The following is a 16,016-nucleotide window of genomic DNA, read 5'->3' as shown; positions in this document are numbered from 1 at the left end:
TATATATATATATATATATATATATATATATATACACACATATATATATACACACACACACCCTCAGCCCCACAGGGAGTACACGCATGTATAGTGTGATGCCTGCACAGCTGTTACCAGCACTGAATTACATCTGATCTACTTTTCACCCAGAGAGAGAGAGAGAAAAACACCAACCCCCCTTACATTCACTCCCCCCCCCCCTTCTTCTTCCCTCCCTCCACATCTCAAGGGGATCAGAGCAGAACGCACCACAATTCCCCATACGAGAGGGAGGCAGATTGCAGGAGCCGAGCACCGTTAGCTGTGCTCTGTAGCACTGGGCAGCTGCACATTCTGCCAGAATCCCAGGCATTTGCAGAGTCTGCATCCTTTCCATCCTCTCCCCTGCTCACCCACCTCTCATGGTCCATTCCTGGTACCCTATTTAATTCTCTTTACTGCTGCATCATATCTTGCCTGACTAGTTCAGCTCTTATCCTAATAGAAGAGAGAATTCCCCTCTCTCCCCCCCAAAATTCTCTACCCTGGTTTGGAATTATTGCAGTTCCCTTTGATTTTTTTTTTTAATGCAGTCTGTGTCTTCTCTCAGGAGAACCTGGCCGATCCCCCCTTTCTAATCTGTGTCCCCCCCCCTGGCACACAAGAAGAGGATAAACCAAGATACTTTGTCATTAAAGAGAGGAACGGATCCTACCGGGAAGGTTTTGTTTGTTGCGTGCCCGTCATGTATCTTGCAGCCATCCTGCTGTTGACCCTCTCCGGTTTCACAGCGGCTAACGTGTCCGACCATGACCGTAAGTACCCCCGATAAATCAAATTATTAACGTGGAGTTCTTAAATAATGTCTCGGTGGACTCATTACCCACTGTGATATGTGTGCATGTTTATATATATATTCTGTATTTTATATTTGGCTATGCAGTATAGCCATCAGAGCTTAGAATCGCTAAACCTTTTGCTATTTTTGCACTTTAAAAGAGAAGGAAGATCTTCGGTGGTTCCCTCTGTCTTTCTGGAGATTAGGATAGATTAGGGTTAGCTATGGTCTCAGTTTAAAGGTCAGTCCCCAAATAGCTTCTGCCAAAATACTGGAGAATACTATGTCATTGATATAGCTCTGTTATATTTCTATATAGTACCGTCTTGTGCAGGGTTTGAAGGCGATGTTTTGCTTTGGCTTCATAGGGTGAAGGAGGGGGCTGGAGGTAGACCCTTTTAATGTATGCAAACACACCCTCTTCTGGTATAAAGAACAAATTGCCACCTGCAGTTTATGGTCTTGTGGTCGCAGAGATCATAAACACTTTTCCCCCATTTTATACACAAGAGCTGGTTAAAAAATAAAACCATTCTTTCCAATCTAGCCACAAGGGCTGCCCGCTCACTCCATAGTCACAGCGCCACAGCCGCACCGATAATGAACATCCTATCCCTTTCAAACCGTCACACCGCAGGCGTCTTGTCCGAAGAGCTCGCAATCTGCTGCCCGCCCTGTTATTCCGTTGCCCGTGGGTTAACTCTTCAATCATTTTCCCTTTTTTTTTTTTTTTTATGTCGTTAATATGGGATACGCGCCACTCTTGAATCAGGAGGTTTAAACTCAATATCGTCTGCAGAATTTAACCCTTACAGAGACAGAGCTAAAAAATTGTTTTGACTTTTTTTTTTCTCTCCCTCCCCCCCCTCCTTCCTCTTAGATCACAAAACAAATTAGGTTTGATTATTGAATTAATTGAAAACAGGATTTGTAGGCACATAACTTTGCAGTAGAGGCAGACATTGAAAATATTTGAAATTCTCTATATGGGACCTATGCCAGGATAATTAGCGGGACAGATTAACAGAAAGTCTTTTGTAATGTTCATTTTTGTTTGTGCTTGGTAAGAACTGTTATGTCCCTAATTTGTTTTTTTTTATGGGGGAACTGGGAGTTCCTTTATTTATTTTCGTTTCCTAATAAGGTCATTTTTTTTCTGGAATGATATACACCAATGTTTTGTTCACATGATAACTCAGACAATAACAAGATATTGGGGATTCTCCTGTACGTTTACAGAATACTCGTTACGTGAGTCACTCAAGAGCGTGTTGGATAATGAGAAAAGTAATCATTTTGTAACAAATGTTAACCATTTCACTGCTAGCTATGAATTGCAATTCTTCTGTTGTTGGACAAGCCAGTTTAAGTCAGTATAATAAGCCATAATGGCCTGTGGGATGATTTCTGTTTGCACGCACTGACGTTTCTTCATCTAAACTGATATTTAAAAGCAATTTGCATTGCACATGGAACAGTGGGGGGTATAGCTTCAAGAAGGCAAACTCGGGGCAATGGGTGTTATGTAAAATGCTATTTGGCATTATGGTCTATCGCCATGTACCTATCGCTGTTCATTACACAACAAAGGGAGGTGCCCGAAGGGTACCAAAATAGTCTATGGGATGCAAATGATTGCTAACTGCGTTAACTATTCCTAACTTACCACGTTGTTAAATGCAAAAAGTTTGGCTCTTTCTGTAACTCACGCTTTGGCTTTTCCACCCCTGGGAAAACTGATTGAGGTATATACCATTTGTCATAAGGTATATAGACCTCCTGGTTTTATAGAGGCTTACTGCACAGTAAATGAGTTCTTAATTGTGTTTTATACATTATACACACGGATAAGCATCCTCTCCTTTTGAAATCACAACAGAAGTTTGGACTTGTGACATCCATCGTTCAAGATTGTGAAAGCACATTTGAAGTCTGCATTACGATATCACACAATACCATTGACTTACTAAGACATTGTCAGCCTTATTGCTCGTTTAATCAGCGATGTCGTCTTTTTGTCACAACAGCCGATCGCTGGTGAGCGTTTAATGGAACTCTTTTGACGTTAACTAGTGGGATCCTCTATAACGTCACTGTCGTACTGTCAGTGCGGTGACGGATTGTGACAGGGGAAGGAATTATTTGTCAGGTGGGTTCCAATGGGGAATATCATCTCACAACATCCTGTTCGACATCCGTGGAATACTTTTGTCATGGGTCCTAGAGGACTTGTATGACGTGTCAATATGTACTATTGTACTATGTCACATGTATGTTTCATATATTGTTTGGTATGTTATTGTGCACGGCGCTGCGGAAATCTTGTGGCGCCTTGTAAATAAATTATATAATAATAATCGTGGTTAGGAATGTGTGTATTATATGTGTTAGCATCTATCTGTATCTCTGTGCATTTCCTTAGGATGTTGTAGCCGCCTCTCTTAATATCAAAGTGTACTGAGTTTGTGCAAAAAGCACTGTTAACCTCCATGCTTCCAAAATGGACTAGTCAGTCACCCATCCCAGTACGGTACACCCTGGCTTTGTTGCTCTGGGTTAACGCCCCATGGCTGCCTATCGTATGCCTGTCTGGTTCTCACTGAACCCTGAGCGAGATTTCTCCCGCGCACTGGGGAAAATACTGTGCTACGCAATTTATGGAGAGCCGTGGAATTCAGATCCAAACCTGTCACCTCTCGGGGCATTCTGCGAACTGACAGGCTTGTAATCAGCTCTGAGTTTAAGGAGTAATGTTGTGATATAGCCATGGCTGGTGTGAGAATCACGGAGAGACAGCATTCAGCAGGTTATATTCGGGGATTGTATTCCATCTAGAGAAATTAACAGCACCGCTGATCAATATATATATATATACACAAGTTAACCCGTGCATGATACTCATGCATTCTAGTCAAATCAAGCTACTTAAGGTGTTAAAAAGGTTCTTGTCATCTTCATCGCCACACACACACGCCACTAGGCTTTTATATATTAAATAATGCTAAGAATTCAGTAGGTCAGTGTAGTATATAACTCCGCCCAGCAGGTGGCGCTGCAGCTTGAGCACTCTGTCACCCGGTAGTTTTTTCCACACACACACACACACTAACACAGCATGTGTGTTCATGAGGTAAAATTACCTCACGAAAATGAGTTTGAGCCCTCAACTCGTAAATTTAGCCTTTACTACCCCTCCCACGGGGGGAAGGGGGGATGATGGAAGTTAACTGACTTCACTATTATAATTTTTTTTCAAATAATGTCAGTATACCAAATTTCAGGTCAATTGGATGAGCCCTTTCTGAGAAAATAGTTTTTTCCACACACACACACACACACTTACACACGCTGCTAGGCTTTTATATATTAGATAATGCTAAGAATTTAGTAGGTCAGTGTAGTATATAACTCCGCCCAGCAGGTGGCGCTGCAGCTTGAGCACTCTGTCACCCGGTAGTTTTTTCCACACACACACACACTAACACACGCCGCTAGGCTTTTATATATTAGATATATCCCATACCGCCGCTTCTCCTATTGCTTTCATTGTAAAACTATAAGATTTTAAAATTTCAATGACCTGCACTCCCATTACATTTTTAATACCGCCACTTCCAAATTTCCATTTCGTCCACTCTATATACATATATTTATATGTACATCATTTTGAAAAACATTCTTTTCACTGGAACGCTTTCCAGAAAGTGTTCTGTATTTTTTAATTAGTTTTTCTGCACATACATATTAAATATTACAGTGTTTTATTTTAAATAAAGTGTTTAACGATAGCACTTTAGGAATTATACCTTGGCAAGCCACGAATTTCTTCTATAAGACACATGACTCTTAGATGTACCTAAGAATTCTGAGATTCAGGTTCAAACCTCTCCAGATCTGGCAAATGAAGATGGTGTATCCCGTCTTGGGAGGATGTAACCCAACTAAGAGCGATTTGGTGATATATTGGTTAGTATTTTAAGGTAAGGTTACGTGGTCTCAGGGGAGAGAGAAGTGTCGGTCCTCACAACCATACAAAACTGAAAAATAATATCTATTACTTTAACGTCTTCGCATTGTCACGTTGGCATGACTGTGCAACGCCGATTCTGCTATTCATCCACACGTTGACCATGCCTTTAATCATCAGCTGACACGGCTGCATGATAAAGATGCAATCTAACCACAACATCTACTAAACATAGAAATGAGAGAAGAGACGCAGCTAGTTAACCAGATATTCAATCCCATCATAACCTACTTCCCTAAGCTTAAATGAATTACCCATCAACTACCCACTAAATACCCCTTCTAGCTATCAAAGTGTCCAACTATGGTAGCCCAAGAGATCGCTAAGCTAGACCATCTGCTGCTCCTCAGTCATGGGTTACCTGACTAGAGGAGCCCACCCGGCCAATCACATTCCTCCCTGCGGGACATGCACTTGGGAGTACTTTTGGAATAACACATGTCCCCTTACTTACAAAGGAGTAACCTACCTTCACCAAATATATTCTCGGACCTTCCTGTGACATACAACTCCATAGCATACGAAGTAACCCAATCCCAAGCTAATCCAAAAAGTTGGGAGATGTTGTTCAGTTATACCTAACAACTAATTATCCTGCCTAGATTTGCCTAAATCCTCCTCTTACCGAATTTAATCACTTACCAGCTTTTTCTAATCTTTTAACCACATAACACCAGCTTACGCCTAGCTTCAATCATATCTACCTTCCACCCACCTTCGCTAATTCCAGGGAGGTTGTGCTCAAAGTAAACCTAGACAGTTTTTAAAATTAACAAATCTATATGACACGAAAACCGTACTACAGTTTTGTACATTATTATTATTATTATTATTATTCTGGAGCTACCACAATCTTGGACTTCTTTGTTTCCACAAATATGTTGTTGTTTGTGGGGCCATTCATTGAGAAATGTATATAGCATTGTCTTTTAGGGCTGTCCAAGATGTTTTATGACAGGACTGTTGTATGTTGTTTGTTGGTGAGGTTATTTAAAAAAAAATGCATGTCATATATTGATGCTTTTTAGGCCCTAAAAGGTTGGGGCTTTAGAAAAGACTTTCTAAGTTAGGCTGGGTACACACTACAGGTTTTTCATCCGATTATCAGTCCAATCACAGGATAAACGACTGCTAGGTCTCTTGTCGTATTAGTGTGTACGCTCCCAAAAATCTCTATAAACGATGGAACGATGTCGTTCCGATTCTGCAATGTGTATGCACTCAGCACCGGCAGTGTCCATAGATCTCCATAGAGTTTACAGAGTCACCATCTTTTCAGCCAATGGTTATGACAGATGAAGATCACAGATCTGATGGTAAATATTGTAAAACGCGTACAGTGTGTACACATGAATCGGCTGCCGATCAGGACTTATAGTCATTGGTAAAATCGTTAACGACACAAATTTTATGTAGTGTGTACCCAGCCTTATGCATTGGAGAACTCTGACTTCATATGACAGCAGTTCGACTCCTCAATCGCATCACTCAGCATGACTAGGCAGGTTTATTAGAAGTTCTACATTTACTGGGTGACCACGTTAACTTTTTTTTTTTACATCACATTAGTTTGTGGATTGTTCAATTGCTGATGAAAAAAAAAAAAAAAGAAGATTCCGAAATCGCCGCAAGTCACGTTTAGCACAGAGAGTATGACGCTCGACCACGATTTGATGGTGAGGGCTGCCGTTTCATCCCCCTGATGTCTTAAACGGGTTAATTAGGGTAATGAACGGAGAGATAAATATGCAGAATTTATACACACCATGGCTCAGACAAATGCTGTTATCAGAGCAATTTTATTACCACTACCCTGGCATCAATTTGATTTATACAGTCAGTAAGCATGTCGTAAAAATTTACACATGTAATAAGCGCCATCCATCTCTCGGATGCAGTAATTAGCTGAAGTTCCCAAACTAGAGAAGTTCAGAATCTGAATCGTCACCTCTGAACATTACCCTGACAAGCGCATTAAAGGACGCGGAGGAGGGAATTTCTTTTGAAAGCCTGGATCCAAAAATAAATAAAAAAAATGGAGCTACTTTATACGTCTGTTACAAACCGATAAATTAATTTTACACAGGTCAATGGGTTAATGCAGGAAAATCATTTATCTTCCGGTTTTCAGCAGATACGTCCTTTGCAGAAGACTTGTGGGTTATAATGCGTGGCTGTTTGTCGTTACTGTTTTCAGTAAGTCTGATGACTTCAGCTCTATTTTAATATTTGTATTAATTATTCAGGGAGACATTGCAGATGTACTTTGAAATGTTTGTCCTGACCTGAAGCATGGGCTCTGCATTGTGTCGAAGAAATGGATTCTCTACTGCAGGCAACCTGTGGCTTTTCATTTGTTGTTGAACTACAGGTCTTAGCACAGCTGAAAAGTTTTTCTCAGCGGTTCGGAAGGCAGTGCAGGGACATGTGGTTTCAAGAGCTGCATGGCCATTGGTTGTCTAATCCAGTTGTTCGGGTGACTGAATCCTATTGGTGGTGGTCAGGTGGATTCCATATTGTAACTTAGGCTCACTGGTTTCCTGAATGGACTTATTGAAATGTGGTCCATACTTGTCCTGTAATCAAAGACATTGAATTTAGACTGAAGTCCTTTAGCGCTATAGTCATCAATATCTGAAAAGAGATTGTTTTTTCACTACCTAAGATATTACATGCCTTCACTGAATACATAGGGCCCAATGGTCCATTTTCTACATGCGTTGACTCTAATTATTGTCACTTAGTGCTTATACCAAGATATGAGTTTGAGCACAGTAGAGGTCCTACCAGCTAGGATATACTGAGTTCATTGCTAAACGGATGTTTTTTTTTACTAAAGGTGTATGTTGGGCAGCACGGTGGCTCAGTGGTTAGCACTTCTGCCTCACAGCACTGGGGTCAAGAGTTCGATTCCCGACCATGGCCTTATCTGTGTGGAGTTTGTATGTTCTCCCTGCGTTTGCATGGGTTTCCTCCCACACTCCAAAAACATACTAGTAGGTTAATTGGCTGCTATCAAATTGATGCTAGTGTCTCTATCTGTATGTTAGGGAATTTAGAAGCTCCAATGGGGGAGAGACTGATGTTGAATGAGTTCTCTGTACAGCGCTGCGGAATTGGTGGCGCTATATGATGCTGGCATTTTATCATCTCTCTGTACTTCTTCAAAGCATAATCAAGTTAGGAGAAAATCAAAGAAATATGATTATTTCCCCTCAACCATTATTATTTTTTAATGGTATTACCATCATGCTTCAGAACTATGATGGCACTTTTATTTTTCCCAAATGTCGGTACTCCCAAATATTCATACATGTATGTTGCACATTCCCACTGTGTCCTCATTCGTAGGATAAATAAAAAGTACCCTTTTTATCGCCTGGTTTCCGTTACATACTGTGTCATTCAGATTAGAAACTAGACAGGTTCACATGTCATTCATAACTTTCACGTCAACCAAATCTACTGATGCAACAATGACCATTAGTACTCTGGTCCAACATTTACTATTATGTCCAATTAACTTGTATACGCTGTAACAAAGAGTAGTGAAATTGCTATAGAATATCCCAACATATTGTATTGCATAAAGACCAGTATAGCATGGGACAGCCTATGGTATCACAGTCGCTTATCTTCCGCCTTTTTTTATACAGCGCCAGCATCGTTAGGCTTTGTCCCAATAGAGCTGACAATCTAATTTTCATACGACAGGCACACTAATGCACACACACACCCTGGACAATTTAGTAAGTAGCCAGTTAACTTTCCATACAAACTTTATGCATATAGCAGTCTTGTCAAGATCAAACTTAAGGCCGTAATGATGTTGACCACTGTGCCAGCACCTTGCTATGTACTAGTGGCGACATTGGTCATCTGACCAATCGCTGTCTTGGTAATACTTTGACTGCAAGTTTGTAAAACTTAGGTAGCTACATAAAAGGTAGAATTCAGGGTGCAGTAAAAATGGTGTATGTTTTTAGAACTATAGACTGTGCCTCAAAAGTAGGGTGCAATTTTGTAGTTTGTGATCTGTTTTATATCTGCTTATACAGTAGATTTCCCTAGATCCTAATTGTAACACATATTTTTATATAGGAGCTTAAAGCAGACCCCACTTAACCTTTTTTTCTTTAAATCATAAGTTAAGTACCTTCTAAACATGCATCTAATAGTAATTTTTCTTAGCTGTCCTACAAATCATTGTCTCCTTTTCAAAATCTCCCTGGAGGGCAGACAAGTATACATATACAGACTGCTCTTAGCATGTCATGTCATATCAGAGGGTAGGGGAAGAAGGGATGGAGGCGTTGACAGTACACAGAGCAGATTGAGCTCAGAGGGGCGTTTGAAGGACTCTCTGCTCAGTAGGTCATGTGCCATGTAACTGTGGTTGCCATGGTAGTCAGATGACACTGTCAAACCCTGAATAATTATAATTACTGCCTGAAAACACAATTCAAGGAGAATGGTAATCGCCAACACACTTATTTTTTTCATGGGACCGCTGCTTTGAATGTCACAATACACAATCATCATAGTGTATCACTGGGACTGTTAGGAAGGACTGCATAAGACTAGTTTAAGAGATTGCCAATTTGATTGATACTTTTCTCTTTAAACAAAGCTTTACTGCTAAAAATGTGGAATAATATAATGCAGTAAGACACAAGTTGAGCGCTCACAGCAACTTCAAGCACAGAGACATTAAACAAACAGTTATATGTGAAGATAATGCTAATAAGGTGTGCAGTCCCTCAAGCGTCCGCCATGAGTGATGACTAATTATTTCTCTTACTCTTCGACAGATTCCTTTGTATTCATAGTCGGGGGTCGTTCTGTCTCTTATCAGCTATTACTGTCAGAGGAGATTTGTAAAATGTAACGGGCATGTCTGTGGGGAAGTACGCGGTACACGCCAACATTTGACAATGTTTAATGAATCTGAAACACATGTAGAATGCGTTCATAATGCTGTTCTATAAAGAGGTGGAAAGAATGAGGATGACCTTGCCAGGTGGTCAGAAGATTGTGTAGTGATGGGTGTGTTTCATATACACTGACCAAAGCCCCCACCATCTCCCCAAAAAAAAGTTAAAAATAAATGTAAATACACATTGTAGCTGCTATATTGCCTATTGTTTGAGCCTTGTTAAAGCCAACAGGGTGCTTGTAAATCTCATAAGTATGAATAAATATAGTATTTTAAAAAGCAGCATATATATGTATATATATATATAAATAAATAAATATATATATATATATATATATATATATATATATATATATATGTGTGTGTAGGCAGATGCGGGAGGTTGACCTACTCTCCCGAGAGTCCCCACCCGGAATTCGGGAGTCTCCCGGACACTCCGTGAGAGTTTGCAGGTATGAGTTAGATGCATATATAGAGGCCATGCCTTTACCCATAGGACGTGGTGGGACGACATGTGGTCTCACGGTGACACAGGGCTATTTCAGGATGAATCCACGCATAGAATGCCGGCGGACCGAACGTTCCATTCAGAGAATAGATTCATTCTAAGACTCCAGCTATCCCTATTAAACTACTGTTAATACCTGGGAGATATTTGAAGGTTTAATTAATGCCTTTCACTTGTGTACATGCCCCTGATTATAGGAAGGATTATAAATATCTCAGCCTCACCCTACCCTTCTTTTGTCTCATCCTTTGTGTTGCCCACTGCCTCTCTCAATCCCTTTTTACTGCGTTCTCTTCCTTTATTTTAGCCCACCTCTTTCATTATTATCAACTCTCATTCAATAAAAAAGTTATTTGTTTTGTCAGCCTTTTGTAATGGTGTACGCGGCTTATTACAGCTCATATTATCTAACGAGTATTAGTAGCAGCATTGTCTGTTTAGTACGTAAAAAGTCTGTATTGTGTCCTTAAATTTAGTAAATGGCGCATAGGTTTTCGCTTGGTGTTATTCACCTCCCTTCAGTCTATACGGATCTACCTCCTTATCCATGTACTATAAACCCCTTAGTGTCACTAATATCCAATCAATAATTTGCAAGTTGCTTGTATAAAAATGATACCTTCAGCCAGGGGGAATTTGTATTCCCTAATTATTTTATACATTCTTTGTAACTAACGTAAGTATGATCCATTTCTGGTATAGATGTATACCTCTTTACAGTTTTAACTGGGAAAAGGTCATTAGTAATCATTCATTTTCTGCAGGATTGGACCTCTGGGTGGACCTTTCATCATCATCATCATCATCACCATTTATTTATATAGCGCCACTAATTCCGCAGCGCTGTACAGAAAACTCATTCACATCAGTCCCTGACCCATTGGAGCTTGCAGTATAAATTTCATAACTTACACACACAGACAGAGAGAGACAAGGATCAATTTTGATAGCAGCCAATTAACCTATTAGTATGTTTTTGGAGTATGGGAGGAAACCGGAGCACCCGGAGGAAACCCACGCAAACACGTGGAGGACATACAAACTCCACACAGATAAGGCCATGGTCGGGAATTGACCTCATGACCCCAGTGCTGTGAGGCAGAAGTGCTAACCACTGAGCCACCGTGCTGACCTTTAAGATTTATACACACTCACGATGGCTCCTCCCTTTTTTTATCATTAACCAACCACATCTTTAGCAAAGTGCAGTTTATTTGTAGCTCTGCCCATGTGGCTTGCCGCCGCAAAGTGGAGGCAGCCATTTTGTGGGTGGAACTGGTATTGATAAGAATACAGCGAATCCATCCACCAGTGACATTACTGAGGCACTCTGTGTCTCACGTCTTAGGGATGGGATTGGTTAATAGAGGACGGAGTACATGCCAACACTTGTCACTGTCTTATTGAATCCGAAACATAATGCATTTAGCACATACTTGCCAACTTCAGCAAGTTGGCTTCCGGGAGCTTGCCGATGGAGGTGGGCGTGAAGGGGGAGGGGCTCCAAAATTTGTGTCATTGGGGCCAAATGCCGCTATTTCCGGTGATTCGCAACGTTTTGGGCCTAATTCTGCCCAGTTCACTAGGAAGTGGGCAGAATTCTGCCAGATGCGGGAGATTGCCACACTCTCCCGGAAGTCCGTGAGACTCTCGCAAAATGCGGGAGTCTACTGGACATTCCAGGAGAGTTGGCAAGTATGATTTAGCATGAGCTCCTAATAATATCTCACAATGAAACTGAATCTTGATTGCACTGGTGCGTAAATTTGACCAAAGCCCCCTTCTCCAAAAGTTTCAAAATAAACGGCAAATATAATTTTTTCTGTGTGGCGTATAAAGTAAAATGGCTGCCACCACTTGTATAGGCAACAGGTAGCTTTGGGGCAGCATGGTGGCTCAGTGGTTAGCACTTCTGCCTCACAACACTGGGGTCATGAGTTCGATTCCCGACCATGGCCTTATCTGTGTTGAGTTTATATGTTCTCCCCGTGTTTGCATGAGTTTCCTCCGGCTGCTCCGGTTTCCTCCCACACTCCAAAAACATACTGATAGGTTAATTGACTGCTATTAAATTGACCTTAATCAATGTGTGTGTATGTTAGGGAAATTAGACTGCAAGCTCCAATGGGGCAGGGATTGATGTGAGTTCTCTGTACAGCGCTGTGGAATTAGTGATGCTATATAAATAAATGGTGATGAACCTTTAAAGAGAATATACACTTTACCTAAAGTCAACCAGGACATAAATCCATCCAACTATTTTTAAAAAGTTTTATTTAATTTCCAATGCATGATCCGGCTCAGCGAATCTCCGTCTGTGACAACTGCCGGTAGCAAGTCTTATTTACAACTCAATTGGCATGCACCTGCAGTGACCAGCAGTGTTGATCCTTAGCGCAGCATTGATCTGTACATTTAACTTTCTGCATAAAAGCTGACTGCAGGTATACCGTATGCTGCTGCTTAGTTTAAATCATTGCATTTCCTATGCTTCTGCCCTGCTATTCCAGGGCTACCTGGAACGTCTGTCTGTTATTCACTTGAAATCAATACAACTAGCCTACAGCTCTACAATTTTCAAGCCGTCCTTTTCGCAAACAATGAATCTTCTTGACTGCACTCAGAACAAATGATAGCTAGACAGGACTAATCAAACCCCGATCAATAGATTGTCCCCTGTTCATGCCAATCTATGGACTGCCAGGCAAAACGAATCCATTTCCGAGCAATAGGCGGCTGAAGGAGGAGTCAAGGCCAAGTTAGCGGCCAGCCCATTACCCACCAATGATGAAATCCTCAATTGATAAGGGATAGCACAGTCGTGTATCATTTTTCTCATGGACAGTATGAATGCATTACATTTATTACAGATTATTTCTGCTTGTGCCTCTAGTACTTAGCTCTATTATTATAATTTGTTTTTTTTAATCCATGAAAGTCAGTATTGCATAAAGTAATCTAGAGCAATGGCTTTTATTGTAGCCGGATGTAATTTAAAAATGACAACTGTCATACAGAAGAGAAAACATAAACAACTCGCAACAAACAAACATGCTCCCATGTATATATGTCAGGTACACTCTGTTATCATCATCATCATCACCATTTATTTATATAGCGCCACTAATTCCGCAGCGCTGGACAGAGAACTCACATCAGTCCCTGCCCCATTGGAGCTTACAGTCTAAATTCCCTAACATACACACACACAGACAGACAGAGAGACAGACAGACAGTGAGAGAGAGAGATTAGGGTCTATTTTTGATAGCAGCCAATTAACCTAATTGTATATTTTTGGAGTGTGGGAGGAAACCAGAGCACCCGGAGGAAACCCACGCAAACACGGGGATAACATACAAACTCCACACAGATAAGGCCGTGGTCGGGAATTGAACTCATGACCCCAGCGCTGTGAGGCAGAAGTGCTAACCACTGAGCCACCGTGCTGCCCAATCTTCTAGATTGGGCAGATTCTTATCTTCTAGAGATTAACAACCCCAGTTTGGAATTAAGCATGTATGTGGTTGTTGCATGCAGATTGAACTATACGGTCGCCATTGTCAGGCTTTCAGAAACATTTAAGGAGATACGAGGTCCTGGCGTGCGATAGTCCAATAGTAAAATTTAAGGATCATACATATTTGTTTGATGAACGAAATATGACTGCCAGATCGACAGTAAAAATCTCCCACCCTCCCAGATGCCATGTGTCTCTGTGTCGCTGTAACTATTAGCTTCTGTGCGTGACCATGCTACTCTTTTTTGCTATGCGTTATAGCTCCGGAACTTTAAATGCCACTGGCATAAGGGAGGGGCCGCAAAACAATGCAGAGTGGGACAAGTAGAATCTGTAAGCGACTAAATCAGTCTCCGGCTCTGAAAAACAGGCTAACCGTTTTGATGGTGCTATTAGATGCTCTATTGGATCGTACAGCGTTAATTCGCTATGACAGTTCCACTTTAAAAGATTTGATCTGCGAACGTGTAATTATAACATATACGGTAATGTCTCAACTCATTAACACGATGAACAGCTCTGCACTACATTACCAAAGCTTTCTTTTTATGCAAGATTTATGAAAAATGCATGTGTAGTCCAACCGGATGAATTAATTATAAGTTAGACGGGGTTGTTGCTCGTTCACATATCTCAACAATGAGGAAAGACGCTGATTGTTTTCCATAGAATAAGAATATTCTCCTTACTAGTTATTGCTGCACGTGCAAGTACACGCCGTACCCTCTGCTTCTTCTTATAAGGCAATTATACTGTACGCACGGATGCCAGCCTCTACTGGCACCTCCGTATTCACAGCCTGCATAGTGTGCACAGAAATACAGCTTGCTCTGCCAGCGTACTGTATGCCCAGATATAGACAGTACCCTTGGCACACAGTTGTACGCTGCCTCCATATGCCTTGATAAATTGTACATCGCTCTGCTAGTGTAACATATGTACCCATATATATATGTTTTTCAATAGCGTGCATATATTTATAATGACATCTTTGTTTGGTTTTTCCTCTTGCAGTTTGCCTTTGTTGTAGCGATGGGCAGAACTAAAGGACCCAATGAGGGAGGGGGGGGGGTCTGGGGCAGAAAAACTTCTAGGGGGAATGGGCGTGCGGAACCAGAGGCGGAACTATCGAGCTGTTGGCCCTGGTGCAGGGAGGCGGGGTGGAGGGAACCGGGGCCACTGACCCTCTGCATGTGCCATGCAACGGGTCCTATTATCTCCATGGGCCCCAGTGCACAGCACCAATCGTAGTTCCGCCACTGTGTTGTAATGGCGGGTAATTCTGTTTTCGTTCCATCGCTGGTATTTTTAAAGTCTAAGTGGGCTCCATTGTCATTTTAAAGGTGGTTAACACTTGTTAATATCATTGCCAACATGACTCATTTGTAGGTTACAGTTCCCTCAGTGGCTACAGAATGGTGTGGATCAGTGGTCGAAGTGGGGTGTATATATATACGGTGGTATGCCATACCGCCACTTCTCCCACTGCTTTAATTGTAAAACTATCAAATTCCATTATATCCACATTTCCATTACACTTTCCAGACCCCCACTTCTAAAATTCCAGAGCGCCACTGCTAAATTGCCATTTCGACCACTGGTGTAGATGTCATATGTATAAACTAAAAGGCAGACAGATTGAGATTTCTCTAGATACACTTGTTTTACCTGCCTGAAGGTACGCGGCTGTACATAATAAGAGTTCAAAGCAAAAAGATAGTAACCTTAGCATTTTATGAATAAAATAAAGGGTGTGATACTGTGCAGTTGGTCTCCCTATGACATCTTACTTCCATGACCTTTATTAAATAACCCTTAAACCCCAAGTGGTGAACTAGAGGTTGAGCAGGAGCAAGACACTGATAGCTAATACGGAGAAACGGTTAGGAGCGTTCAATATAATTCAACGAGCTAATTTACTAGGACCTAATTGGCTATACAAATACTATCTTTCATTTCCTTTGTTGTGTTTTCCATTTAAACCGTGACTGTGCCATTTTGGCACACAACATTTTTTAAAGCTGTGTAGGTTAAAAGTTGCAAATAATATTTTAATGATCTACACTGTCATTCCAAATATTTCCGTCCAGAACCGCAAGCAGCGCCTCTGGTAAATTTTGCTAACGGAGGAATTAAATAAGACCTATTAAGTAACTAACGTACTTGTGGAATGCCAATAAAACTAGTCTTAACAATGCTTCAATTGT

At 41.1% G+C, this 16,016-nt stretch overlaps 1 protein-coding gene across 2 annotated transcripts in view; it reads left to right on the top strand.

The window, feature by feature from the left end:
* Nucleotides 1-245: 245 nt before the first annotated feature.
* The window catches only part of LOC142108547 (cell adhesion molecule 3-like), a 243,797-nt gene continuing 228,026 nt past the window's right edge, over nt 246-16,016 (top strand). The window contains exon 1 of one of the 2 annotated variants that reach the window (XM_075192288.1): nt 246-797. In XM_075192288.1, coding sequence (XP_075048389.1) covers nt 728-797 — 70 coding nt within the window. In that variant the 5' untranslated portion in view covers nt 246-727. The remainder of the gene's footprint in view (nt 798-16,016) is intronic. The other variant, XM_075192289.1, reaches the window with a different exon arrangement.

The sequence above is a fragment of the Mixophyes fleayi genome, chromosome 12, assembly GCF_038048845.1.
Source record: "Mixophyes fleayi isolate aMixFle1 chromosome 12, aMixFle1.hap1, whole genome shotgun sequence".
In the NCBI taxonomy this organism is placed as follows: Eukaryota; Metazoa; Chordata; class Amphibia; order Anura; family Limnodynastidae; genus Mixophyes; species Mixophyes fleayi.
This window is presented reverse-complemented; position numbering and strand designations above follow the sequence as displayed.